Below are 25966 nucleotides of genomic sequence, written 5' to 3'. Positions count from 1 at the left end.
AGTAGTTGTGGTGCACGGGCTTAGTTGCTCCTCGGCATGTGGGATCTTCCCTGACTAGGGCTCAAACCCACGTCCCCTGCATTGGCAGGCAGATTCTTAACCACTGCGCCACCAGGGAAGTCCCTGTGGGTTTAATTTATCTATGTTTTCCACATTCCTTAGTGTCATGGATAATAGGATTGGTCTATTTTTTGTCTTTTTTTTTTTTCGGGGAGAGGGGTTTGATTTGGTAAAGTGTTTTCGGGAAAGGGGGAGTTGGTGATATTTGTGAGCGATGGAAATTGGTGAGAAACTTCTGTTCTCTTCATGTCATCTGTTGGTTTGTAGAGCCTGGCACTGACCAGGTGTTGTGACAGGTGCTAAGCAGGCACTCAGTTTAGAGGTAAATGCTAACGGGCTGGTGTCATTTTCAGGTGAATTATTTAATTATAGACGAAGGGTATTAGACGTTTACAGTGTGCTCTCAGAAGTAGAATAGCATTTAACTTCATGTGAGGTGTTGTAAATGAACTTATCCATTCTGAAACAGTAGAAACGACTAACCTGAAGCCCTAAAGAAAGAACTGGCTGCTTTAAAAAAATTTTCAAGTGATGTTTTTGCATTCTTTAAAATGCTTGCTCCCAAAACACACACATGCACACACCCAACTAGCCAACTAACAGTCCACAACTTAGAAAGAAACAGTGGATAGAGCCAAGAGACCTGGGATCCATCTCTGTATACTGTGCCACATTTTTCTTAGTTGTAAGGTGAGGATTATATCTGTATCCCTCGGTAACACTGAGAGAAGTATATATTCTGAGTTCATTAGAAAGGGAGTCAGCATAAATATTCCCTCTTTCTATTAGAAAGGTGATTGATATGGCTTAAACAGCCATCATTATCAACTGAGAGAGTAAGATTTGAGTCTTGAAATAGAAATGGTTTGAAATGCAAATTTTTATGTGCAGCTACTGTTTTGACAACCAACTCATTCCTTCTTCCTTTTGTAGGCTTTAGAATCCAAATTAGCAGCTTGCAGGAATTTTGCAAAGGACCAAGCATCACGAAAATCCTATATTTCAGGGAATGTTAACTGTGGGGTGATGAATAGCAACGGCACGAAGTTCTCTCGATCAGGGCACACGTCTTTCTTCGACAAAGGGTAAGTCTTGGAAATTCTAAACGTTAATTTTTTGGGTAGCGAAGTTGCCCATAATTAATTGAGCTTGTTGAACTTTGAAAAGATAAACTCAGTTTGATAAACCTACCTGAAGCGTTATCATTGAGATCTGAGGGGACATGAAGTCTGTTGTCTTCTAGTCCCCATGGAGTCTGTTGCCCTGGGAACCCTGACTCTGAAACTTCTGTCCTGGGAAGCAGACTCTTGAAAGGCATCTGTGTTCGGCTCTGGGGATTAAAGGTGACTAGGGTGCGGTCCTCGTGCTCAGGGCGCTTGCAGGCTGGTAGACTTTCTCGGCAAATATTTGTTAAGAGTAGAAGAGAATGTGATGATCGTGTATGTGTGAGCTCTTCAACGAACCTTCTGTCTGAAGATTTTAGAAAAATACAAAACCACTGGATCAAGTACAGTTTAGGAGATACAAGTTTTGTATGATGTGAAGATGTTTTTTGGGGAATTAAGAATTCAAAAAAATTGTTGTACGATTAAAGCAGTGGTACATCCTTAATACAAAAAATATGTCAGTTGGTACAGAGTATATAAAGTAAAAAGTGTTTTCCATTTTCACACTGTTTTTGCATCCTTATAGTTATTCCTAGTATGTAAAATCGTATTTTTATGCATCTGCTGTATACTTTTAAAAACTTATGGGATACTTTATTTTAATTAATTAATTAATTTTTGGCTGTGTTGGGTCTTCGTTGCTGCGCGTGGGCTTGCTCTAGCTGCGGCGAGCGGGGGCTACTCTTGGTTGCGGTGCGCGGGCTTCTCACTGCGGTGGCTTCTCTTGTTGCGGAGCACAAGCTCTAGGCATGCGGGCTCCAGTAGTTGTGTCTCGCGGGCTCTAGAGCGCAGGCTCAGTAGTTGTGGCGCATGGGCTTAGTTGCTCCGCGGCACGTGGGATCTTCCCGGACCAGGGCTCGAACCCGTGTCCCCTGCGTTGGCAGGCGGATTCTTAACCACTGCGCCACCGGGGACGTCCCTGGGATGCTTTAAATACTGCTCTGCAATATGCCTGTGGTGACTTATATTGCCAGTATCTTTCCGTGTCAGTACATATTGTTCTACTCAATTAAAAAAAAAAGAAAAACCAGCAGAATGCTGCATGGGTATACTCTTGTACGGGTGTGCCTTAGTCTAGGTAACTGGTTAGGACCTGTGGTCTGAGATGCTCACCGTGTGGCTTAAGGTAGCTGTAGTGGAGCAGCAACCGAGGCACCAGTGGCCCCTTGCCACTGTCTCTGCTTTGAGTCAGAGAGGCAGCTTGTCCTTGTTCTGTGAAAGCAATATAGAAATTTTCACACCTTCTTAAAGGAGCTTGTATTTTCTGCTTTCCTCAGTGACGGTGGCACATTTGTGGAGGCCCTGATTTGATACATAGTCCACTCTAAAAAGCTTTTTGTTGTTCATCCTTGTGGAGTGGAGTGTTCTGGGTTTTCTCTCTCCCTTAAGAGAATTCTACCTTGAAGTATATGTATTTCATTAAGGAGCACACTCTAAAATAATATATAAATCAGGGCTTTCTTTATACACATTTCATTAAAAGTACATTCTAAAATATCAACATATAAATCAGAACTTTATTCTAACCGTTGGGGCTCCTCAGTGGTGGTAAGAATAAAATTAATATTCCTCATGTTTAGGTGTTCCAGGCAACCTTGAGGAGTGTCATTTTTGTACTGTAATGATAAGTGGAATAAGTAGGTAGATATTTTTACATTAGAGATGGCATTTCCCCAGAACAGTACGGGGAAGGTTATAGGGGAAGTCTTCATGAGTGTTGGAAGTAGTACCTAATTATTTTTCCTGCAACTTATAATTCCCTCCAATAGAGTAGTTATTTGTCTATCTGGAATCACATTTCTTCATGGGCCTTGGGAATCTTATGACGTGAGAACAGGCAAACCATACATGGATTGGTCGGGCAGATGCCTTTGCAATAAAAAGTCCTTAGAACGGTCAGGATGAAGGAGGGATAACATTATCAGTTCCGGCTCACTGCTCTGTCTTCCTTAGAGCCTGGCTTCTACTTGACCCCTGATGCAGAGCACCAGGGCATTGATTTCCCAGAGAGGAGCCCAGTCTTAGGTAGATGGCTGAGGATTCAGTGTTACCTGGAACGAGGAGGGCGCCCTGGGCACTGTGACGGAGACCCTGTCCCTTGAAGAGCATCCTAGGTGTAGGTATAGGCTTTATGTCCTGAGCTGAATCTGGAAATATGCTTCTCAGTAGAACTAGTTACAGATGATGTTTAGTTTTGGTTTAAATAGTACAAATTTTTAATTGTATTCTTTCTGTTAAGAATGAAATATGGTTTTGTGGGTTGGCTTTTTCTCAGGTGTTTAGTTTATATGGTAAATGGATTGTATATGCACACTCAAATATTAACCTATTATCGCTCGAGTTTCGTTTGTAGTTGCCATCTTCCTGAGGATAACTGTTATGTGGGTTTTGCTATGTTCTTACTTCCTTGCTGCTTTGCTTTGATTCTGGCTTCCTTTTGGCCTGCCTGGCTTTTTACCTCCGGCCTTCCTTCCTGCTCACCTGGTGACTGGATAAAAACCATGATGGCATATACCTGCTGCAAAAGGAAGGGGTAAATATCCTGACTCCCAGCTCCATTATTAGACCTGGCTGGTTAAAAGCATAAATGACAGTTCTTGTAGAAGCGTAGCTTGTAGTTTCAGCATGAGAAGAAGCTTTCCATTTAAAAAAAGCCTTTGGCTCTAGAACTTGCCTGCTGCCGCTCACTCCTAAGGAGTCTGTCTGTAGCACTGTTACCGTTCGGGAGAGTTTGCCAAAGTTGGTTTGCGTGCGCGTGCACTCATTGAATGTACGTGTATACACTGTGCGGTCCTGCTTCCCTCAGAATCTTGAGATGAAGCAACGCCTTACCACGTAAACATAAAGCCTTACTGTTATGTATTGCTTTATGGGATTTGAAAATATTTTGTAAGTTCTGGTTAGTTGAGGGCTTCTTGGAGTCAGGGTTTTACCTAGTCTGTGATCACTTCAGTCCCTACAGTGCGGGTTGCTGGGCCTACTTCCCTGTTGTTGCTGTTTCCTCCAACCGCTACCAGCCGTTCCTATCACTCGTCCAAAAGGACACCAGTTCACGCGCAGTGCAGTCACTTGAGTTCTCTCAAAGATGTTCTTGTTTTGCTCCATAGCTTTTATTTAGCTTCTTACGTATCACCTGTCCTAATTTTGTAAGCCAGTCTGATTTCTTTTGGGTTGGGTGTAGGTGAACGTAGACTAATTTTAGGGCATGGTGTGAAAACAGTATTTGTATTACTGTTTAATATTTTTTCCTTTCTTTTACTAGGCAAGAAAAAGTCATATTTCCCACGTTGTTCATGGGTAACTGAACTTGTTTGCTGTGCTCTTTCGTTCTTAATCATGGTGTGTGGTGGAAGACGAGTTAGCATTAACAGACTGCGTTTACTAACTGCATGGGGCTGACTGCTTTAACCAACTTCCAGCCCATGAGTGAGCTTTCAAGTTCCTGTTTGATTTGACTGTGCACCATTATTATTGGGTCAGCTGTGCAAAACAAAAACAAGTTAGCTGTAGTGGTCCTGGGGCGGTTGTGAAGTGCTCTGGTGGTACTCATGTTACAGGTGGGAGTGTGGTAGAGATGACGCCAGCCGTCTCGGGGGGGGCGGGGTTGGGGGTCACTGCCAGGCCCTGGGACCCGCATTTGACTGCCTCCACAGGCCTGGGGTGCTTCCTGTCACCCAGTGTCTTCTGTTTTCTCAAAGCAGCACTAACGATACTGGATTCTTGCTGCGTGGGGACTCTCCTCTGTGCTCACGCTTGTGTTCCCTCAGGACACTGGAATGGTAGATGGGGACGTGTGTAAGGGCTGCCTTCCTTTCGAGGAATGTAAATTTCAGTTTGCAGGGCCTGGGCCGAGGACTGGCGCTGTGCTGAGCTTCCATTTATCCATATAACTGGAAGACCGGGGTCGGGAGTGTGTCTGCCTGCTCTCCTGAATTAGCTCTAGCCCAGTCTCTTCCTTTTCTTTCCTGCCCTCTCAGGTGTACCTGTCCTTGCTTTGACAGATTTAGTCCCCATGCTTTATCTATATTGTGTTAAACTTATTCTCCTCCTGACCAGCTTCTAAAGGTGCATTGGTTCTTTTCCCTCTTTGACTTCTTCTGTTGCCATTTACAGCTGACCTTAGTTCCTTGTCTTAGCTGGATTCTCTATTTTTCAGACTCTTAAACTAGATTTTTGTGGTATGATCAGGAAATTTTATAGCTTCTGGAACCCTTTTTACATAGATGATTCCCAGATCTGGATCTCCATCCCTGCCCATTCCTTCTCCATGCAGTCCTGTGTTGCCCACTGGGACACTTCCCTTCAGCTCTTTTGCTGCTCCCTAAAACCAAGTGTGGTGAGCCTGGAGGTGTTTCTCTTCTTGGAAACCTTTCCTCATTGCACAGCTTTGCGGTTCCCTCAAGGGACCTCACCACACTGATCATTCTGCCTCCAGGTTCAGCTTTCTCCTTCCTCCTGGTCTTTTACTTACTAATTCTTGACTCAGAGAGGTGCTAGGTAAGACCCTGGTGGATTGTTATTCTCTCTCTCTTCCATCGAGCTTTCAAATCCAGAATTCCCATCTCTGTCCACACAGAGAAGCTACTTGATCTAGTTTCTTGTCTTCCCTTTATATTTTGGATTTTGCACTGCTTATGTTTCCCGTCAGAGCGGCCTGCAGTGGGAGCTCCAGCGTGCTTGCTCGCTGGAGCCTGTCAGGTGTCCCTGGGCCAGCAGGAAACTGGGAAGGGATAATGGCCTGGGCGCTGGAGGCAGGTTGTGGGCCCAGCTCCCCATTGACAGGCTCACAGGGCGCGCTCAGGTGAATGGCTGGACCTTCTCCTGCTTTTGTTTCCTTGGCAGTATAACAATGGGGATGACCTTAACATTCCTTAAAGGCCATTCCTGAAAATGCAGGAATCTCAGCCCTGAACCTGCTTGCGGAGCCATCCTCACGTTTGCTGCTTTTGCACGCCCTGTGGAACAGGCGCCAGGTTCTCCTTGGCACCCAGCGGTGCTCCCTTTCTGCGAGTTTTGGGGACTGTCCGTAGCCCTGCCTGCTGCTGTGCTCTGTGCAGCTGGGAATCTGATGTTCACACGTGTAAAGCTGAAGGTGTTACATTCCTTAAAGGCCATTCCTGAAAATGCAGGAATCTCAGCCCTGAACCTGCTTGCGGAGCCATCCTCACGTTTGCTGCTTTTGCACGCCCTGTGGAACAGGCGCCAGGTTCTCCTTGGCACCCAGCGGTGCTCCCTTTCTGCGAGTTTTGGGGACTGTCCGTAGCCCTGCCTGCCTGGGAATCTGATGTTCACACGTGTAAAGCTGAAGGTGTTTGTGAGGCCTGCCTAGTTAGTTCTCCCTGAGGTTCTAGGAGAGGCAGGCATCAGGGCTCTGGGACCAGGCAGACAAATGGCTTATTATGTGAGGGCTACAGTGGCATATAGGATGCGGGCTCTGTCCCCAGAAGAGGCAAAGGCATACAGCCTTGGAGGACGGAGAGGGATGATTTAAAGTTGTCAAATGTGATGAAGCTCAAATGTCAGACCTCCCCAGCCCACAGAGAAGAGAGAGGATTGTGAGTGTGCGCCCCTGAGGTGGAAAAATGGACAACAGGGAGAGATTGCCCCGGTCAGAGCCCCTTCTGTTGCTCTTGGCCTGTGTGGGTAGCATGATTTCCAACTCAAAGTCTATCCGCAGGTTGGTTTCTTCAGATGTTAACTGTTCTTCAAAGTAGTCAAGGGTCATTAGTCAAGTCTCTTTGCATGCCTGTTTCTCCAGGAGGTTGCCTTCACCTCTTCAGTGTATGAAACCGTCATCTTGATCTTGGTGGGGAATGTGTGTCTGTGTTTTGTTTTTTTAAGAGAACCTCTGTCCCTGAGTCTGTATTCAGCTCCCTGGGCCCCTCTGATGAGTAGGCCGGTGGGGACAGTGGTGGGCACGTGTGGGGCAGTCCGGCCCCTTGCACTTGGTGGCATCTCCCGAGTTGTGAGTGGGACACATTTTCCTAGGAAGTTTGTCAGTATGGAAGGGCTGCAGTGGTGTCCTGAGAGGGGCTGCAGGCCTTGCACTCACTCCCTCATTGCTTCCTGAGGCTGTGCTGCTGGGCGCTGGGGCTGGGGCTGGGGCTGGGGCGGGGCGCGGGGCTGGGTCCTGGCTGCAGGTGCTTGTGCTGGGCAGGGCTGGTGTCTCACGAGGTGGCAGAGAAGCCTACCCATCTGGCTTTGCTTGCTGAACAATTTTAAAAAGTTATTTTTCTCCCCCTTATTTAAGATGTTCCTGTACATTGTAGGAGATTTGGAAAACAGCAGAAAAGTATAAAGTAGTAAATAAAACTTACCCACAACTCAGAGGGAAGAAGAGTAACTATTGTTACATTTTCCTTCTGTAGTCTACGTGGGAGTGTGTGTGTGTGCGCGCACGCATTCTAGACTTAGCTCTGGATGGTAATGTCCAGCTGTATGAGGGGCTGTGGTCCAGAATATATACTACTCACTTTTTTGCCTTCATATTATGGAGCATATCCAGTTTGGTAACCTGCTGCTTTTTCCACCTAGCATTAATTACATTTGGAATATTGTCCGTGCTGTTAAGAACTCTGGAATGTGTTTTTAATGGCTGTGTGATATTTCATTGTTGGTTTGTACCCTTATTTATTTAGGTAGTTCCCTACTGGTAGACGTTTAACCTGCTCCGTTGGGAAATCAATCAGGGCTGTGGCTGCCACGGCCAGTGTGATGAAGTTGCCGAGAAGGGAGCAGTAGTCTCATCACCCCCAGGACCACGGGCTTCTCAAGTCTCTCAACAGCTCATGCTCTCTAGGCAGCTCTCTCCCCCGGGCCATCAGGATTCTGCTCTAGGCCGGGAAGAGGAATGGTTGTAGAGAGCAAATGCATTTCGCTGTGTGTCGAGTGATTTTAAATGACAGTCTCTCTTTCTCTTCCCTTCTCTGCTCTGGCCACCCCCACAGGGCAGTAAACGGCTTTGACCCGGCTTCTCCTCCTCCCGGTCTGGGCTCCTCGCGCCCGTCGTCGGCACCGGGCACGCTGCCTCTCAGCGCGTGAGTGCCCGGCCTCCAGCTTGGGGCTCCCGCCCTCCTGCAACAACCCAGGACACCCACGCCTCAGCCTCGGTGCCCGGGCCCAGCTCGTGCCCCTCCGTCTGCCTCCCCACGGCTGGCAGAGGGCAGGCTGCGTGCAGTGGCGGCTGCTGGGCCCTGCCCAGCCCCAGGACTCTGCGCGACATCAGTACTGGCTATTTTCTCTTCTCGCCGTAGTGCCGTTGGTTTCACGTGATTGCACTTTTGTGGGTCACAAGGTGATACATACGCGTATTACTTGGTCACTGGATGCAGAAGTACCCATTCATCACACCTGCCTCATAGCCCCCTCCCTGCTGTACTGATAGGATTTAGTTATGTTTAGGACATTACAGACCTTCTAGAGGTTCTCCCCCAAATCAGGTCGACGTGTGCTCTCCTCCTGAGCTCCCACCCAAGCATCTCCAGTGCTCACGGATCATGTGTCCTCCACCTCCACCCGCCACGGTTTGGGCCTGTTGCTGGCAAAGAGTCAGGAAGGTCACTGAATTAGGGAACATTTTCTGCACCTTCTGGTTTTACTTTAGCAGTTATCATTCCATAGACTAGCCTCCCAGAGCAGCAAAACGCCTGTCTGAGCCCAGGTGGCAGGAGCTTCTGGGACCTGGGCACGCGCAGGGCTGTGCCCCTGCCGTCTCCTCCTCCTCCGTGTGCCTGAGACTCGCGGTAGGGGGTGGTGGCGACCTCCTCGCCAGCTCTCTGGTCCTTCAGTTAAATGACACCTTCGGAGTGTTTTTGTTTTGTTTTCAGAGGGCCCGTCCGGTTGTGTTAGGAAGGGTTGAGCGGCCTGGTTCCAGGGGCCGGCCGGTGCCGGCTCCTGGGGGCAGACTGACCGTAAGTGGCTGTCCCTGTGCATCCTTTGATTCCTCTCATGCTGCATTTACTGTTTACATTTGTTTTATTGTACATAGGTTTGTAAACATTATTGCCTAAGATATTTGTATATAACTTGGGCTTTGTAGCTTTTATTTATTCAGAACTCATATGGCATATTAAAGACTTATGATGGTGTCCTACTCTGGGCAGCTGTGTAGGATCATCATGTGGTTAAAAAAAATACTCCCCCTCAAAAAAATCTTTTAATGTGGAAATAATAAATTTCACAGAAAAAAAAGAAAAAGGATTGAGGTTGCTTTATTGGGTTTCTGCCATCCTGGGAGAGAGGAGCTGGAGTTGCAAAGCCAGGTTCAAATGTCACTTCTGCTGTGACATGGGACACGGGGATGGACAGCAGCTGTGGAATAGGGCAAAGAAAATTCAGGCGGCCTCAGGATGTGTGAACAGGCATTCTCATGCTGATCGTTTTTTATTTATTTTTTTTTAAAAATTGAAGTATAGTTGATGTCCAGTTTCACACAGGTTACAGGTATACAATACAGCGGTGCACAGTTTTTAAAGGTTATGTCCCATTAGTAGTTAGTGCAGAGTACCGGCTGTGTTCCCTGTGTGTACAATACATCCTTGTGGCTTATGTATTCCTCATGCTGATTCTTGGTGCTGGTTTCGGCTCTTAGCTGTGATTTCCAGGAGCAGCCTGAGAATAGCCCTGGCCCTGTGTGGAAATCTGGGAGGAAGGACCTGCACCTTGAGGGAGGCAGCTTGCTAAAGTCTTGGAGTAACCGCGGTGGATCCAGGAGCTGGTCCTTCTGCTGGGCTGCCGTTCATGACACGCGCTGGTGTTCTGGGATTAGAGGTTACTTGGATCCGGGCTTCTCTCCTCATCCCTTGAGAGAAGGTGCCAGATGTTTAGTAGCAAGAGACAGGCAGGGTGACTGGACTTGAGGAACAAGTAAACTGGGGCATCTGTACGAATGTGTCAGATTCTGAGCACTGCTTATAACAAAGAGCATAAACGGAGTAGTTTGTAGTTTTAAGACTATATGTAAATGAAAAGTAAGTGAATCCAGTTCCTAAGTGAATAAGAAACGTTAAGGTAGGATACATTAAACATTTTTTTCTTCTGTCTGTCAGTATGCAGGCAGGAATAGCTTCTAGTAGTTGTTCCTGGAGATTTCGTCATAAGTTGACTCACGAGACACGCTTGTCCTGGTGTGTGTGTGCTGTGCCCGGCTCTGCTGGCCGAACTGTTGAAAAGAAAACTCCAGGTCTCTTACTGATGGGCAGACTCCCAGCTTCTTTCCCAGCCATCATTGGAAGGGTTGGATTAGATCAGAGGTTTCAACGTTTAGCAGACCTCATTGTTTATGCAGGACCCCCAAATCTAAAACATAACAAACAGAGCTACTCTGGTTAAAGTAAGGATGAGTTCTGGAGCTTCAGTCCTTTTCCTTGGCTCCCCAGCGACTTCTCACTTCCTCTCCAGCGGCACACCCCTGGGATCACCCCACCAGTTGTTATTCGGTCAGTGGCTGGGAGTAGGGCCCTGGCTGCAGGGGCCCACGTGTTATTCACTGATGTCACCACTGCTTTGGGTCCAGGAGAGCACAGGCCCGGTCCGTGAAAGTACAGAGTATGCTGCTGGGCTTATTTCTGGCCCCTTCAGGAGGGGAGTCCCACATAGTTTTGGTTTTTGACAGCTGCAGCAGCCCTTGACACATGACCCCCGGAGGAAGCTGGTTGATTCCCCAAGCCTCTTTCAGCTTCCCCTGTGGATTCCAGATCTTCCTCCACTTACAGTGGGACTACGTCCCAGTAAACCCATTCATTGTCAATTGAAAATGCGTTTAGTACAGTTAACCTACGGAACATCCTAGCTTAGCCTCGCCTACCTTAAACGTGCTCAGAATGCTTAGACATTAGCCAACAGTTGGGCAAAATCATCTAACACAAAGCCTATTTGATAATTAAGTGTTGACTGTCTCATCTAATTGATCGAATAGTGTACTGAAAGTGAAAAACCAAGCGGTCGTCTGGGTGCAGCACGGTTGTAATTCTATCGGTTGTTGACTCTCGTGGTTGTGTGGCTGGCCGGGCACTGCCCTGTCCGGCATTGTGAGATAGGATCGGGCTGCATATTGTTAGCCTGGGAGAAGATTAAAATCTAAAATTCAAAGCATGGTTTCTATTGAGTGTATTGCTTTTGCATCATGGTAGAATCACAAAAAATCTTAAACCATTGTAAGTGAGTGACCCTCCGTATCTGGTTCAAGATGCTGCTTTGTACTTGCTCAGATAGAGCATTTGCTTCCTTGTATGAAAGTTCTACTAACTGCTTGCCTGTGTAGCTAAAGCTCCCCTGAGCGGCTTCTCTTCCTAGGGCTGCTCGATTGCCAGGTTTGCGTGGCTCACGCTGAAACCTTCAGGAATGAGCTGCCCCTGAGCTGAGTCCACACGGTCTCCCCTGCGTGGAGGGGGCTGATTCTCCAGGTGGCAAAGGACAGCTTCTTGTCTCCAGATATTTTCATCTCACCACCCGTTCCCATCCCTTGCTCCTGAAACGTCTTCCTGCATAAAATAGGAGCCAGCTGAGTGGCCAGAAGCGCTACCCCACCAGCTCAGTGAGGAGCCAGAAGCCACAGCTGGGGCGTGGAGTCACAAGGAGGCAAGTGGCAACTAGATACAGTGACCTGGGCGCAGGATGAGCTGGTTTTGCCTCGGCCTGCAGACGGGAACGTGGGCCCAGGGTTTAGGTGACTGGCCTAAGCTCACACGGCTGGCTCCCGGAAGAGCCAGGTTTGCAAAGGAGCCCGGTGTTCTTCTGCCGTCTTCACCGACCTTGTCAGACTCGAGGCCTCGCTGGCCTGGACTCTGTCTCGTGCCTCAGGAGGTGAGCTGATTTTGAACGCTTGGAGGTGACGCACGTGGAGGCGGCGCAGCCTTTGCAGCAGGAGGCACGCGGCTCATCCGCCCTCCTCCTCTCCCAGGCCTGTGTCTGTCGTGTGTGGACTCTTGCTCTCAGAAGCTGTCTTGGAGACGCCATTAGCATCTCCTGAGAGCCAAGGTGGAAGCTGGCACCCCTGGGGAAGGGGACATGACCTGGGGTGCGGCAGCGGCTTTAGGGGGCAGCCTGTAGCCAGGTCTCTCGACACTGAGAATAGCCAGCCTGGCCACTGATGGGAACAGGGCCTGAGGGGGGTTGGGTCCAGGCTGTCAGCTGTCCGCACTGTTTGCCTAGAGGATGCTAAGATAAGCCTTTTCTACATTGACTTTTACTTCATGGGTTGTTTTTCTCTCTATATTTGTCTCAAAGTTTGAAACAAATTGAGAGCACTAGCTTGGCCTTTAAAATTTGAATGTGTTACTGAATTCTTTTCTAAAAATGGGAGCGGGGGCAGGAGGCATCTTTGCAAATCATCTTCCTAAGACTTAGGACGTCTTATTTAACAGCTGGTCCTATGACTTAAAAATACGATATATGGGAATACAGTAGCCCTTTTTTAATTTTAAGGAAAACCAATCTCTAGTAAATATTAATGTAACAGGCTTCTTTTATAAGATAGTGCATGTGAAGAGGCAAATCTGAAAACAGAGCGAAGCTTATGATGCTGGTGTCTGTGCCACACGGGCTTAGGATTTGGAGTCATGCTTTATCCTGCTACCCGCCTGCACCCACAGGAGCTACGTTAGTGTTTCGAAACTGAACAGATGTTTCACTTGTTTACCTGTGGGGGGTTTCCTAATCCGGTATCAAGTTTGCTGCCCCCATTGAAATATGGACATTCTGCCTGGGTCGTGATATGCAGGTGGAGGCCTGGGAATGAGGGTGCTGGGCTGGCAGGACTGGGCACATTTTCTGTGCGTGGATCCACAGCAACGTGACGTGTGAGGCTCAGAGCCTTGTCATAGATGGAGCTATGAAGCACTGTTTTTTGGTTCCAAAAAAGGTGAGTGCTTTAACTGCCCACCCTCCCCAGCAAATCCTGCTGTCACCTAGAATTTAGGGGACTAGGTACACTTTTACATATTGGTGTCACTAAATTATCCTCCGTGAGTCTTGACTGAATCTCACAATGTGATAAGCTGTAACAGCTCCTCATCTATGGTAGTAAGAACAAACAGAATCCATCTCAGCGGTACTGATATAAATGTCTGCTGGCGGGGGAATGGAATGAATGGTTGGGGGGGATGGGTTATCAGCTGAACCAAAGACCACAGAGCCACTGAAGTGTACGCGTGCCGTCGTGCTGATCCGTGCGAATGGAAACGACCAGTGAGAAGAGGACACAAAATAGATGAACATGCGATTGCAGCTTTATAAAAAAAAATCAGAAGTGAAAATGAAAAGATGAAAAGAGTTTACTATTTGTGGGTTCTAAATTTACCTGTAAAGTTGCTCAGATTTTTTAAAAATTGAAGTCGCGGGACTGATTTTCTTCCACTGACCCAGTTGACCTGAAGACTTGGGCTGAGTAGTTCTGAGCTGACCGAGTAGCCCAGACCGGGGGCTCCCCGACCTGCCAGAGGACCAGGCTGAGTCATACTTGGGGAAATTGTAAAATGCACGTTCCCCCAGGCTCCACCCCAGCACGGGCCTAGTGAGGAGAGTTCTGTATTTCATGGACTCTCAAACTCCAGCAATTATAAGACACACCTCTATGTTGTAAACCAGTAAGAAAAATGTGCCCGCTGGAGCTATGAAGACACCTATCGTTTAGACTTCGTATTTATTGAAAGTCTAAAAGACTTCTTTATGCAGATTTTCATCCTATCACACTTAATTCATACACGAAAAGGAAAATGTGAGAGATACTCCTAAAACGTCATTGTGATTCCGACATTCCGAACTACGTTTTGACCCAGCGTTGTCCTTGTCCGTGTTTTCCCAAGCAATGTCGTCCTCTGCGCTGCGGTGGGCCCTGGTGATGCAGTACTTCTGAAAAGCGTGTTCTACTGCTGGCTCCGGAATTTTACTCTAAGCTGCTGATACTCATTCTACAAGATCTGACGCTGGGCTTTATTGACCCGACCAGGAGTCAGGCGATGACGACCACATGACAACCGCCACCTCCTGCAGGTGATTACGAGATGCATGAGCTTACACACGTGAGAACAGGAGCATCTTAGCTTCGGTGCGGTGTGGTCCCTTGAAGGAGCCAGCGCTCTGCTTGGATGTCTCAGTCAGACTCGGTGTTTAATAGTCTGATTATGTCACGTTACATCTTGAATAAGGCTTCGTGACATCCAGTTAGCGGGGACGGATTCCATTACTGGGCGACTTTGAAAAAAAATAAGCAGCCCTCACTGCTGTAATGCATCAAACACGAATTTGTGGTCTTGGTGTTAGGGGTGAAGGACGTGTCCATACTTTGTGCATATGGTACACAGGCACTGTAATTACAGTTAACGTTGTCTTTGGAAACTGGCGTCATGTCATTATACTTTTATAGTGTTTCATATTAGATTTCTGAAAAGAATTGTATGATTTGCTGGATTCCCAAATGACAGGTGGCTACACGAGGAAGTAGACTGCCTGGTTGGCCCTGACCGTGCACAGGACGTAGCATTCTTGCAAGTGCTCAGCCTTTGGGAAAGCTCTTGGTGAAGATCTTGTCCCTCCCAGAGCGACTGGGAAGCTTTTGTGGATGGGGACTCGCCTCGGGTCTCAGCCACGGGCTTCACCCAGGCCTGCCCGAACTAGGGGGAGCGGAGCCATGTCTCCACTTTCTAAAGATTCCAGCCTATGGCCTGTTGTGACTTGATTTTTTTTTTTTTTTTTTTTTTTTTTAGGGGTGGGGCAGGAAGTGGTGGTTCCTAGCGTCAGACAACTGTGAGCTCTTTTCTTCCGCAGTCTTGACAGACATGTCTATTGTCATAGCAACGTTGGCGTCAGGAGGAAGGGGCCATGGGTCAGTGATACCCAGAGCCATAGGGAGGGCCGGTTGTAAGAAATTGGTCTTCCAGCTCATTTCATCTTCATTGAGGTTTCCAGGGATGGGGAAGGTTGGTGACAGAAGGAAGTGTGATAGGGCACTAGGTCTTTCTGCTGTCAGAATACCCAGGACAGTCAGGCTAGGAACAGATGTGTTATCCATACCAAAGTAACTTAAAAGAATTTCCTAGAATGTCTGCATTAAAAAGAGCAGCAACTATGGTGTGGCAAGGGCAGACAGAGCATTTAAAGTGTATGTGACAGAGTTAAAACCCCAGCGGAGCTCATCTACATTTCATTTCCACAAAAGGCTAAGGCTTTCCCACCTCTTGCCTGAGCCCTCCCTCACGATGGACCGTGGACCCATACGCCTGGGGTGGAGCTGGCCTGTTGCTTTGTCTCTGACACTCAGCGCCCGCTCCCATCACTGTCTTCCTTGGGCTTTAAACGCCCCGCGAATGTTTCACGAACTGCCTTAGGCTCTGACGGTGGTGGTCTGCTCAGTGAGGAAAGGTCCTTTCCAGTTAGCATCTTTTTGGAATCAGGGATTGGAATCTGTTCATGTAGATTATATGTTTCTCCTGATAGGCTGAGTAGTTGGGAAACAGTGTGACATTAACACCAGTTAAACCAGCCAGCAGGGAAGGATTCTTTTTGAGAAAAACAAGCCTCTGAATTCCACAGACCCCTGGACTGAGATACCGAATGCAGGGGTGAGAACACACCTGAGACACGGTAAGTGCAGCTCACTTTTTTTCCCTACGGTAGCGACACAGGAGAAAGGGAGCACTTTTGCCCGTTTTTCACATGCCCACAACTGCCGAGCAGCCTAGGTATATAGTTCAGACCCCCCAGAACCAGCCTAACCTGAGCCTATCATGGAAAACCCCCCAGCATTCTCTACGTGACTGTGTTCCCCTAGTATTTCTCTCCAGCCTGTCCTAACTGGCTCACAGCTGCCCTTGGATCTCATCGCTGAATCCTCCCAAAAGCATTTTTAATGCGCATCCTGCCTGGAAATGTAGTCTGAAACGTCTTGGGTCTCTTAATCCAGTCATGAGCTTCACTGGTTGGTGACTGGAAACCCTCCTCCAGGCTTCATCCTGCAGCCCTGGCTTGCTCCCTTCTCCATTAACAGCTGGGGCTCCAGCTCCAGCAGCCTTTTCCTTCGTGATGCAGCTACACACACACACGGAGGCCATCGGTGAGAACAGGATCTGTCGCCAAGACTGCCCAGAGAATTAGCCTGTCGCCCGACAGTTTCTGCGAGCGCAGTGCCCTCAGATAAAAGCAGCCTGGCTGTCAGCATTTAACGTCTCTGTAGCTTCCAACCTCCGATCAGACCACAGGTGGGAAATTGAGAACAGAAGGTGAGAAAACAGATGTCACATTCACATGATTTTTCTTGTTTATTGAGGTCTGTTTATTCTCAACGGGTGCTTCTTCCTCCAAGTAAATAGAGCAGGCGTAAATATCTATAATGAATAAATTTATTGTCTTACAAAAATCATTGTCTAGAAATATGGGAATACAAGAAAAGATATTTGCAGTCAGGTGTCTGGTGGTCAACAGCCAGTACAATTCATAAAGGGGGAAAACCAAAGATTCCAAACCCACATGACAAATTCTTCCTAACAGATGTTAAAGCTTTTAACCCAAAAGGTTTGTGTTTTCAAGCATGTTGCGGAGGATCAAGGATTTATAATTAACACTGATTCATTGTCACTGAATGTTTATAATACCACTTTTTGACTAGAGAGGTACATGATATATGAAGCACAGTCAAAACTTAATACATTAGATTGTTACAGAGGCAAATAATATATTTAACATTGTCTTAGTACTGTAGTGTCTAAGGCACTTTCTGTAATGTCAGTTGGATTAACTATCAACCAGAAACAGAATGCTAAATGTTCACTGTAACACTGTCCCCAGGGGGAGGGGAAAGGAGAAATGAAAAAGGAGTCACATCCACTGGCATGTCAACATTCAGGCAGGTGGCATCTGTTCTCGAGGTTCTGTCAACCTCACCAACAAACTTGGACCAAGTCTCGGACACAAAACCAATATTCCCATTTTGGGCTCAAAGCAGCGGCTGAATTTGCAAGGTCAGCATGAGAGCCTGGCTGGCGAGGGAGGGTATCCCCGAGCTCCTGCTCTGGGGCCCGCAGCTGCTCGCTCCAGAGGCGGGGGCACACCGGGGAAGCCGGGGCCTCAGCTGGGTGGTGGCCACTGTTCTTCCTACGCACAGACCGGGCCGAGGACAGTTCACGCGAAGAGATGGGGGCACACCACGACTCGAGGGAGGTGGGCACGGCCACCCCACGCGGATGCCGCTCCCCCATCCAACCCACCCCTCCTAATCTCTCCAAAGCCCCTTTCACAGTTTGCTCACTGAAATAGTGTTGATCGTTATTTGAAGGAAATGAGAGCTACAGGTGCAGTTTAGGTTCCACAACGTTCTAAGAGACTTGACGTGGCTGAGGAGGCAGGGGCCACATGAACACAGAACTAAGGGTTAAGGTAGCTGTCCGTACGACAGAGCATGCAGAGCGGCTGGGCAGCAACCGCGGGGCTGCCCCAGCGACCGGCAACGGGGTCTAGAGTTTGTTTGAAAAAGGGTTTTCTTCTTAACATGTTTTATAAAATGGTCTCTTGATGGATATATGGAAAATAGACGCAATGATGAGACGATCTGTTTAATAATATGTGTAGGTTTTGTGTATATATATAAAAAGGGGAGCAATTGTACCTAAATCTGAAGCAGGAGACAGGTGTGTAGGCTGCAAGTCCTTAAGACCCAGTTGATCTCTCAGGAAGGAGTCGTGCAGTTCGCCAGTCCCCCAGATCTGCAGGGGGGGGTCCCGAGGCCGGGGGGCGCTGGGTGACTTCCTGCGTGTCCCTCGAAGTCCTTAAGACCCAGTTGATCTCTCAGGAAGGAGTCGTGCAGTCCGCCAGTCCCCCAGATCTGCAGGGGGGGTCCCGAGGCCGGGGCGCTGGGTGACTTCCTGCGTGTCCCTCGGTATCGCCTCCCCCGGCTTCCTCGGATCTACTCAGACTGGGGCGGCTGCGTCTCGTTGACGTCACTGGTCTTACTTTCTGTGTCGTCATCCGACAGCTCCAGGGAAGCGCCCTCGATGTGCAGCTGGCGCCGGCCAGATCGGCTGGCGGAGAAGCTGATCGGGCCTCCTCGCCTGGAGAGCACAGAAAGCGCGTGGGCACGACCGCAACAGCACGTGGCTGGCAAGTCGTTCAACCACCTGACGACTCAACTTCCAGCCCTTCCTCCAGACGCACCGGCTGGGGTGGGGTGGTGGGCAGATCAGGAACGGCTCCGTGCTTTCTCCCACCTCCCCGCCACCCGCCTGCGGAACACCATCCTGGGAGGGCCCCGGAGCCCTGGGGGTGGCTGGACTCGGCTCCCTGCTCTGTGATGGACACGGTGAGGAAAGCTCCACCTGCTTGCCGTGGGCCAGCCTCTCGCCAAAGGGTGGAGAAAATGCTCTGTTTAGGCTTTGTGGGCCACCTAAGGTCGCTGTTGCACATTCTTCTTTGTCTTTTTACAGCCTTTATAAATGTAAACACCATTTTTAGCTCCCTGGCTGTACAGGAGAGCAGGGCACAGACAGGATCTGGCCCATGGGCCACGGTCTGCCAACACCTGTGCTAAGCTGTCCTTCTGGGGAGAAGGTGTAGCCAAGGCTACACCTTGGTGTTCTGCCCTCACGCGGGACGCGGACAGACACCTGGGCTGGCTCTCAAGCCTCGAGCCGTGTATCCGCACAGCCCGCTAGCAAACGCGGAGCGAATGAGCGGGCCTGTCGCTCCTCCGTCCTCGAGGACTAGCGACGGTCAGGGATCCTGAACGGGTAAGCTGCACAGGAGCCTGAGAAACCACTGCGCCCGGAGCCCACGGACGCAGCTGGTCGCGACCTCCCGGAGGCCCGGGGCGCTCACCTCAGCCGGTTCTTCAGCGTGCTGACCTCGCGGCTCAGGCCCTCGTTGGCCTCGGTGGCGTCATCCAGTTCCCGCTGGAGTTTGCGCCGAGACGCGTTGGCACGTGTGGCTTCTTCCTCTGCTTCCTCCAGCTGCCGTTTGAGCTGCTTCATCCTGGCGTTGGCCTTCTCCATCTCGGGGAAGTTACACGAACCAAGTCACACCAAACCGGTGAATCCAAATTCGGCATCGCTGCATCCCGAGTGTGTCAGCATAGGCCTCTGCCCTGCCGGCCACGCGAGTGCACACACGCGTGTACCCACACACGCGGCAGGCACATACACGTGCGAGTGCGCTGACACGCGAGACTGGGGCCTGGCCCAAGCAAGGCCTTTTGACCAGCCTGCCGTTCTCAGCAAAACCATGTCTATGCAGCAAATCATGCTAAAGGAAACTTAAAAAGCATTTTGAAAGCTTTTCATCCCTGAGTTTTCCGCAGAAAAATGACAGTTTAGTATCTTCACGCGGGCGTCCTATGGGACTGTGAAAGGACACGGGCGCCCTATGCGACTGTGAAAGGGAAGGGCTAGTCGCGCAAGACGCAGAAGAGCCAACAGTGTGGACAGCCTCCAACCCCAGGAGATGCTCCATTCATTTTACACCTCTTTTCAACACGGGTGTGTCGACGTTCTTGTTTGATTCAAGTACAAAGCCACTCTGGAAGACCTGACACGAGAACTCAGCCTGCCCACTGGGTCCCTCACTCCTGAGCCACAGCGCCTGGCCAGTGCCCTGCGGGTCCAGCTCACACCTACCCAGAACTGCCCTCGGTGTTGCTAGGCCCTGAGCGTGGGGGTGAGAAGGGAAGGCCAGGCTGGGTGCCTGACTGGAGCAGGGCGGGAGGAGGAGGAGGATCGCCACAGCGCCTGGCCAGTGCCCTGCGGGTCCAGCTCACACCTACCCAGAACTGCCCTCGGTGTTGCTAGGCCCTGAGCGTGGGGGTGAGAAGGGAAGGCCAGGCTGGGTGCCCAGGCTGGGTAGGGCGGGAGGAGGAGGAGGATCTGGGCCACAGGCAGTGGATCCTCAGCTCCGCCCACGGCGGCAGGTCTCAGAGGACCGAGAGCCCGAGGAGAACACAGCCCCCACCCAGGCTTTAGCCAGTGCAGCCCTGACCGCAGTCCAAAGCCCTATCGGCACATGCCCTCGGCGCTGAGAAAACAGACGGCTGGACGCAGACGACGAGGACCACTCGGGTTCCACATGCAGTACGTTTGCTTTCTCTTCCCTTTCCATTCAACGCCTCCTGTATCCACCCCTCCATGCAGCCAATATTCAGTGACTGCCAGCTGGGCCCAGAACTATTCTAGGTATTCAAGAGATGACAGTGGGTGAAAGAGGCAGAGATCTCTGCACTCACGTAGCGTCCATTCTAGTGGAGGAGACGTGGTGACTTGAAGGTCAGTCCAGGCCTCACACTTCAAGCCTTCCTGACGTGCTCTCGCCCACCCCTTGCCTGTATCTGGGGCACCGGCGGGGGGCAGGGCCAGGTCCTAATCACCTCTGTATCCCCGGCACCCGGGAGTGAGTGGCAGGAACGAGGAGCAGCACGTTTGCTGAAACGTTAGAATTAAGAGTTTCAAATGGCTCTTCCTCGTTCAGCTAGTTAAATGGTAACACGGCTTGTGACTAACGCGTCCGTCTCCTTGCTACAGCGTTTAGGGTGGAAGGCGCGTTCCTGCTGCCCCGCCCCTGCCCTCACCTGTTCTTTATACTGATCGGCGTGGCGGCGTTCATCCTCAACCTGCATGAAGATTTCCTTCAGCTTCTTCTCGGTACGACGGACTAGCTTGTTGGCGGCTGCTCTTTCCCTGTGAAAATGAAAATGATCAACATGTTAGTTTTCCCAATTCTTGAATATTTTTTTTAAGTCCTTTTCTCTGGGAGATGGCATTTGTTAGAGTGCTTTCTGGGACCTCTGTATCATCGTGGTCAACATGGCCCAGAAACTTCTCCCTTCTGGTCAAACTGTGGATTGCCTTTAATGCATTCTAATGCTGACAGGTAGAAAAACGGCATTATTCCTTCACACACAGATGTTAATCACTTTATTTAGTGATCTACCAAAGATCAAATGTTACATACAAGCTACCTGTCACTTATTTGAGTGTAGAGTTCTTGCAGACAAAAACCTTAGTTGGTTACTCTAATCCCCTAACAACTTTTCAGCCTGGAAAACAAAACAAAGACTCAATTTATTAGGCGATGGTTTCAATTTAAAATTTACTGACTACGTACGAAGATGCTAGAGCAGCTGACACTGAAACAACGCCCCCCATCCCTCCACGCTTCACGTAGGAGTCAGAGCACCATGTTTCTAGACAGGCCTCCACTGTCCCACGTGAAGCAGAGGTAGCTTATTTGGAGGACTCCACTGAAAACAGAAAAAGTTCTTTTGTTCCTCCACAAATGTTATGCAAAAGGGATGGTGATGGAGTCAGCTGAAAGGGCGAGTCATGTTAATTACAACCAACAGCAAACAAACCCTTAACTGTTAGAGTTGAGGGCAGGGGCAAGTCTGGGATGCCGGTTGGAGAGGACGCCAGGCTCTGAGCACAGACCCCGCATTTCTGGGCCCCAAGCTCCCCGACAGGAGGGTGAGCTGAAGGGCTGCTCTAGCTCCGGCAGTCTGTGATTTCTATTCCGATAGATTTGTAAATGCCTGCCAAAAGCTGTACTGTGCAACTCCTCATAAATTTCAGAATGGTTTGCGACAACAGGATGGAAACTGTTGAGCAGTCCCTTCCTCAGGGAGAAAAAAAGCTTGTATTTTTGTCATACTGCATTTCTTCTCTGCCAACAAACTGTAGCATTTCACGTGATGCCACCAACTCGGGCAGTCGACTTTGGGTGGAGATGTAAACTATGGCACCAGGAAGTCACGGGCACAGTGTGATGCGCCCTCAGCTGAGTCTGGGAAGAGCTGGCAGGTGAGCCCAGCATACCCTGAGGGCTCACACCACCTTCTCTCTGGTTACACGTGTTCTTGTCATTCTTCCCCAGCCAAGGGAGCTCCCATGGGACAAAGCGCATGTCTGTGTCACCCCCGACTCACAGGCTGGACCTGGACCTGGTCTGTAGCAGAGACGCTGTAAAAACCTTTCTTTGGTTTACAGCAGCAAAAACCTCTTACTTGGCCTCCTGCTCAAGCTGCTCCTCCAACTGCCCAATCTTGGCTTCCAGGGCCGAGATGGTGGCCTTGAACTTGGACTTGACGGCGCCCTCCAGCTCCTGCAGCTTGGCCTTCAGCTCCTTGTTCTGCCGCTCCAGCTGCTGGCGCGCGTTGTCGCTCTTCTGGGCGGCGCTGCGCTCGGCCGCCAGCTCTGCGTTCAGCGTGTCCACCTGGAGAGGAGACGGGTTAGTCGCGCGGGACGCGGCGCAGCCCTTCCTGGGGCGGCCGCTGCGTGCCCACCTGCAGCGTGGTCTTGCGGAAGCGGTCGTTGAGCAGCTCCATGTTGCTCTGCTCCTCTTCGAGCTCCTCCTCCAGCTGCGCTATCCGTGCCTCCAGACGCCGCTTCTCATCCAGCAGCGCAGACCTGCCAGGCGAGGAGGCGACGGCTCAGAACCGGTCTCCGCGACACGGGGAACTCCCAGAGGGCGCCTCCACCCACCCTGCTGCTAGAAGCCGAGCAGCATTCTTGACTCTTCTCTTTCCTCTGTTCCCACCCCAATCCGCCATGCCTAGCTGGTTACGCTTCCAAACACACCACCCACTTCTCTCCAGCCCCAGGCCTACCACCCAGGCCAGGCCCCATCATCTCTCGTCTGGACCGGTGTGTAGCCTTCCAGCTGACCGCCCTGCTGCCTTCTCCAGCTCTTCTCGGCAGCCAGTGTCAGCTTTAAAAGTGCAAAAACATCCTGGCATTCCCTAGCTTTTCTAGTGCACCGAGATCAAATGCCAGGTCCAAAGGATGGCGTGCTAGAAAATGACCATGATGAATACTCAGTACAGTAATTAAATGGAGAAAGCAACCTCTTAATTGGGGGGGAGGGGGGGAGGTCTCAATGAAAAATGCATCCAGGGTAAGTCTAAGGAACGTGCTTGGCAAACCTAATGAATCTGAAAGTGAGGGCTTGCAGTGCAAGGCCAGGTGCCCTTTGGAAACCAGGTCAGTTCTGAATGTCTTTCCTGCGCCTGTGTGGCCCTGACTGGCACAGGAAGGTGTGAGCTGCGGGGCTGTGCAGCCAGCCCGGGGCTGGGGCAGGCCGGGGACTGGGCATCCCGTGCTCATCCTTCCAGACTTTGAACAGATGAGCAAACCAACTACTGACTCCTAGCTGCTAGACAACCCCCATGGCCGTCTCAGTGCCACGGGCGTGCCCCAGGGGAATGGGCCCAGTGCCCGTGAGGACGGGAGGCCCCCACCGATTGTGAGATGCCCGCCCCTTCCCACCTGCTGCCAGGAGACTCACTTGCCAGAGGCGCTGTTGGCGATCTCATCCGCCAGCTCATCTCTCTCCTGCTCGGCGTGTCGGCGGGCTCGCTCAGATGAGGCAAGTTCCTGAATAAGTTGAGACCGTGATTGAACCTCTGGCTGTTAACAGTTTCCTCAAGTGTGAAATCCGACAGTGCCTGAAGCTGCTGCCACCCTGCTCAAGGCACTAAGTGTGCCTCAAATTGCAGTCAGATTTGAGACATTACCCATCAATTTCTGACGTTAGCCAGGTAGAACAGTGTCAAAGTATGACCACTTTGTTTGCCCAGCTGAAGCAGTAAGATGGTCCAGTACCATATGAAACACGGATAGTGAAATTACACTAGGCTACGAAGATACTAAAATATATTTATCTGGTCTTAGAGAAATTTCAAGGGCAGAAATATTTTTTTAAACAAATGGATGAATACGTAAACAAACAAACCTCCTGCAGTTGAAGGATTTCTGCTTCCAGACTCTTCAGTTTCTTTTCACTCTCTTTGGACTGAGCAAAAATCTCATCCCGGGATGCACGAGCTTCTTCTAATTCACGTTGGTAGTCCTTCATCTGAGCCTAAGATTAAATAGGAAGAAAGTTTTGGGGTAGTGTCCATTCTTAGTTTTTAAACATATGATATTTTTCCCCAGATTATAATATATATGCATTTATTGTAAATATAAAAGTATGTGGAAGGGACAGAAATAAGACAAGAGAACATCCAGGCCAATGTCCCTGATGAATACAGATGTAAAAATCCCCAAAAGAATAGCAACCCGGTGAATCCATCAGCATATTAAAGGAATTATACATTGTGTATGTTTATATACCATTATACCCCACCATCCAAGTGGGATTTATCTGAGGAATGCAATGTTGATTTGATATCCAAAAAATGAATTAACAAAACTATATGATCATCTCAGTAAGTGCAGAAGAAGCATTTGACAAAATCTAACACCTTTTCAATATAAAAACACTCAATAAACGGAAGGAAACTCTGATAAAAGGCATCAGTGAAAAACTAACAAACAGCTAATATACTTCATGGTCAAAGAAAGACTGAATGCCTTCCTCTAAGATAAGCAATGAGACAGGCATGCCTCACCTCGCCTGTTCTGTGTAGCACTGTAATGGAAATTCTAGTCAAAGCAGTTAGGCCGAGACAAAGAAAGAAAAGGCATTCAGATTGGAAGAGAAGAAATCAAACTAGCTCAATTTGCAGACGATATAACCTTATATATTGATAAAGTATAAGACTTGTACACCAGAAACTATAAAATAAAGCATCGTTAAAAAAAAGAAGAGCGAAATAAATGGAATGATAGCCATGTACTGTTAAGATGGCAGTACTCTCCAAGTTGATCTTCCAAGTCAACACAATATAAGAATCCAAGTGGGGGGCTTTGGGGGTTGGGGGGGGAGGCAGAAATTGACAAGTTGATTCTAAATGGAATTGCAAGGAACCCAGAATACAGTCATGAAAAAGAAGAACGAAGTTGGAGAAGTCACACTTCCCAACCACAAAACCTGCAGAGCTACAGTAATCAAGACCGTGTGGTACTGGTGGAAGGACAGACATAGAGATCAATGGAATAGGACTGAGAGCTCAGAAGTAAACACAAGTCTGTGGTCAGCTGATTTCTGACAAGAGTGCCAAGACAATTCAAGGGGGGAAAGACTAGTCTTTTTAACAAATGGTGCTGGGACAACTGGATATCCATATCCGAAAGAATGAAATTGTGTTCATATATCAAACCATATAACAAAAATTAACTCAAAATGGATTTAGAAAAAGAGCTAAAAATATAAAACTCTTAGGAGAAAACACAGGACTAAATCTTCAGGACCTTGGATTAGGCAGTGGTTTCACAGACATAACAAAAACAGAAAAAACAAAAGATAAATTGGACTCCATTAAAATTAAAAACTTTTGTGCTGTAAACAATACCATTGAGGGAGTGAATAGATAATCTAGACAATGAAAGAAAATATTTGGAAACTGTATCTCTCCTACGAAACATCTAGAATATATACAGAAATGTTACAACTCAATTACTGAAGACAAAAGCTTAGCAGAGGACTGAAAGACAATTTTTCTCACATATGATACTGGCCAATAAGCACGTGTAAAGCTTTTCAGCATCATTTGTCATTGGGGAAATGCAAATCAAAACCACAGTGAGGGACTTTACTGGTGGCGCAGTGGTTAAGAATCCGCCTGCCACTGTAGGGGACACGGGTTCGAGCCCTGGTCCGGGAAGACCCCACATGCCGCGGAGCAACTAAGCCCGTGTGCCAGAACGACTGAGCCTGTGCTCTAGAGCCCGTGGGCCACAACTACTGAGCCTGCGTGCCACAACTACTGAAGCCTGCGTGCCTAGAGCCTGTGCTCCACAACAGAGAAGGCACCGCAATGAGAAGCCCGCGCACCGCAACGAAGAGCAGCCCCCGCTCGCCGCAACTAGAGAAAGCCCGCGCGCAGCAGC

General features: G+C 49.2%; 2 protein-coding genes and 1 long non-coding RNA gene across 3 annotated transcripts in view; 2 read left to right on the top strand and 1 right to left on the bottom strand.

The window, feature by feature from the left end:
• Window positions 1-14216, top strand: part of NDEL1 (nudE neurodevelopment protein 1 like 1) — a 69849-nt gene extending 55633 nt beyond the window's left edge. The window contains exon 9 of the mRNA XM_055089862.1: window positions 8174-14216. Within this exon, the coding sequence (XP_054945837.1) occupies window positions 8174-8267 (94 nt within the window). The 3' untranslated portion in view covers window positions 8268-14216. The remainder of the gene's footprint in view (window positions 1-8173) is intronic.
• A 3763-nt stretch (window positions 14217-17979) lies between these two features.
• MYH10 (myosin heavy chain 10) overlaps window positions 17980-25966 on the bottom strand; it is a 129613-nt gene continuing 121626 nt past the window's right edge. Inside the window, exons 33-39 of the mRNA XM_028500033.2 lie at window positions 23925-24053; window positions 23478-23566; window positions 22477-22600; window positions 22198-22406; window positions 20767-20875; window positions 19029-19201; window positions 17980-18265 (exon numbers count right to left, since the gene is read on the bottom strand). Coding sequence (XP_028355834.1) covers window positions 18121-18265; window positions 19029-19201; window positions 20767-20875; window positions 22198-22406; window positions 22477-22600; window positions 23478-23566; window positions 23925-24053 — 978 coding nt within the window. The 3' untranslated portion in view covers window positions 17980-18120. The remainder of the gene's footprint in view (window positions 18266-19028; window positions 19202-20766; window positions 20876-22197; window positions 22407-22476; window positions 22601-23477; window positions 23567-23924; window positions 24054-25966) is intronic.
• On the top strand, window positions 20040-22190 carry LOC114487820 (uncharacterized). Its single transcript, XR_003683266.2, has 3 exons — window positions 20040-20272; window positions 20720-20839; window positions 22068-22190. It is a non-coding gene; the product is annotated as an uncharacterized lncRNA (long non-coding RNA).

The sequence above is a fragment of the Physeter macrocephalus genome, chromosome 14 (genome assembly GCF_002837175.3).
Source record: "Physeter macrocephalus isolate SW-GA chromosome 14, ASM283717v5, whole genome shotgun sequence".
In the NCBI taxonomy this organism is placed as follows: domain Eukaryota; kingdom Metazoa; phylum Chordata; class Mammalia; order Artiodactyla; family Physeteridae; genus Physeter; species Physeter macrocephalus.
The sequence above is the reverse complement of the archived record's forward strand: the minus strand, read 5'-3'. Positions and strand labels throughout refer to the sequence as shown.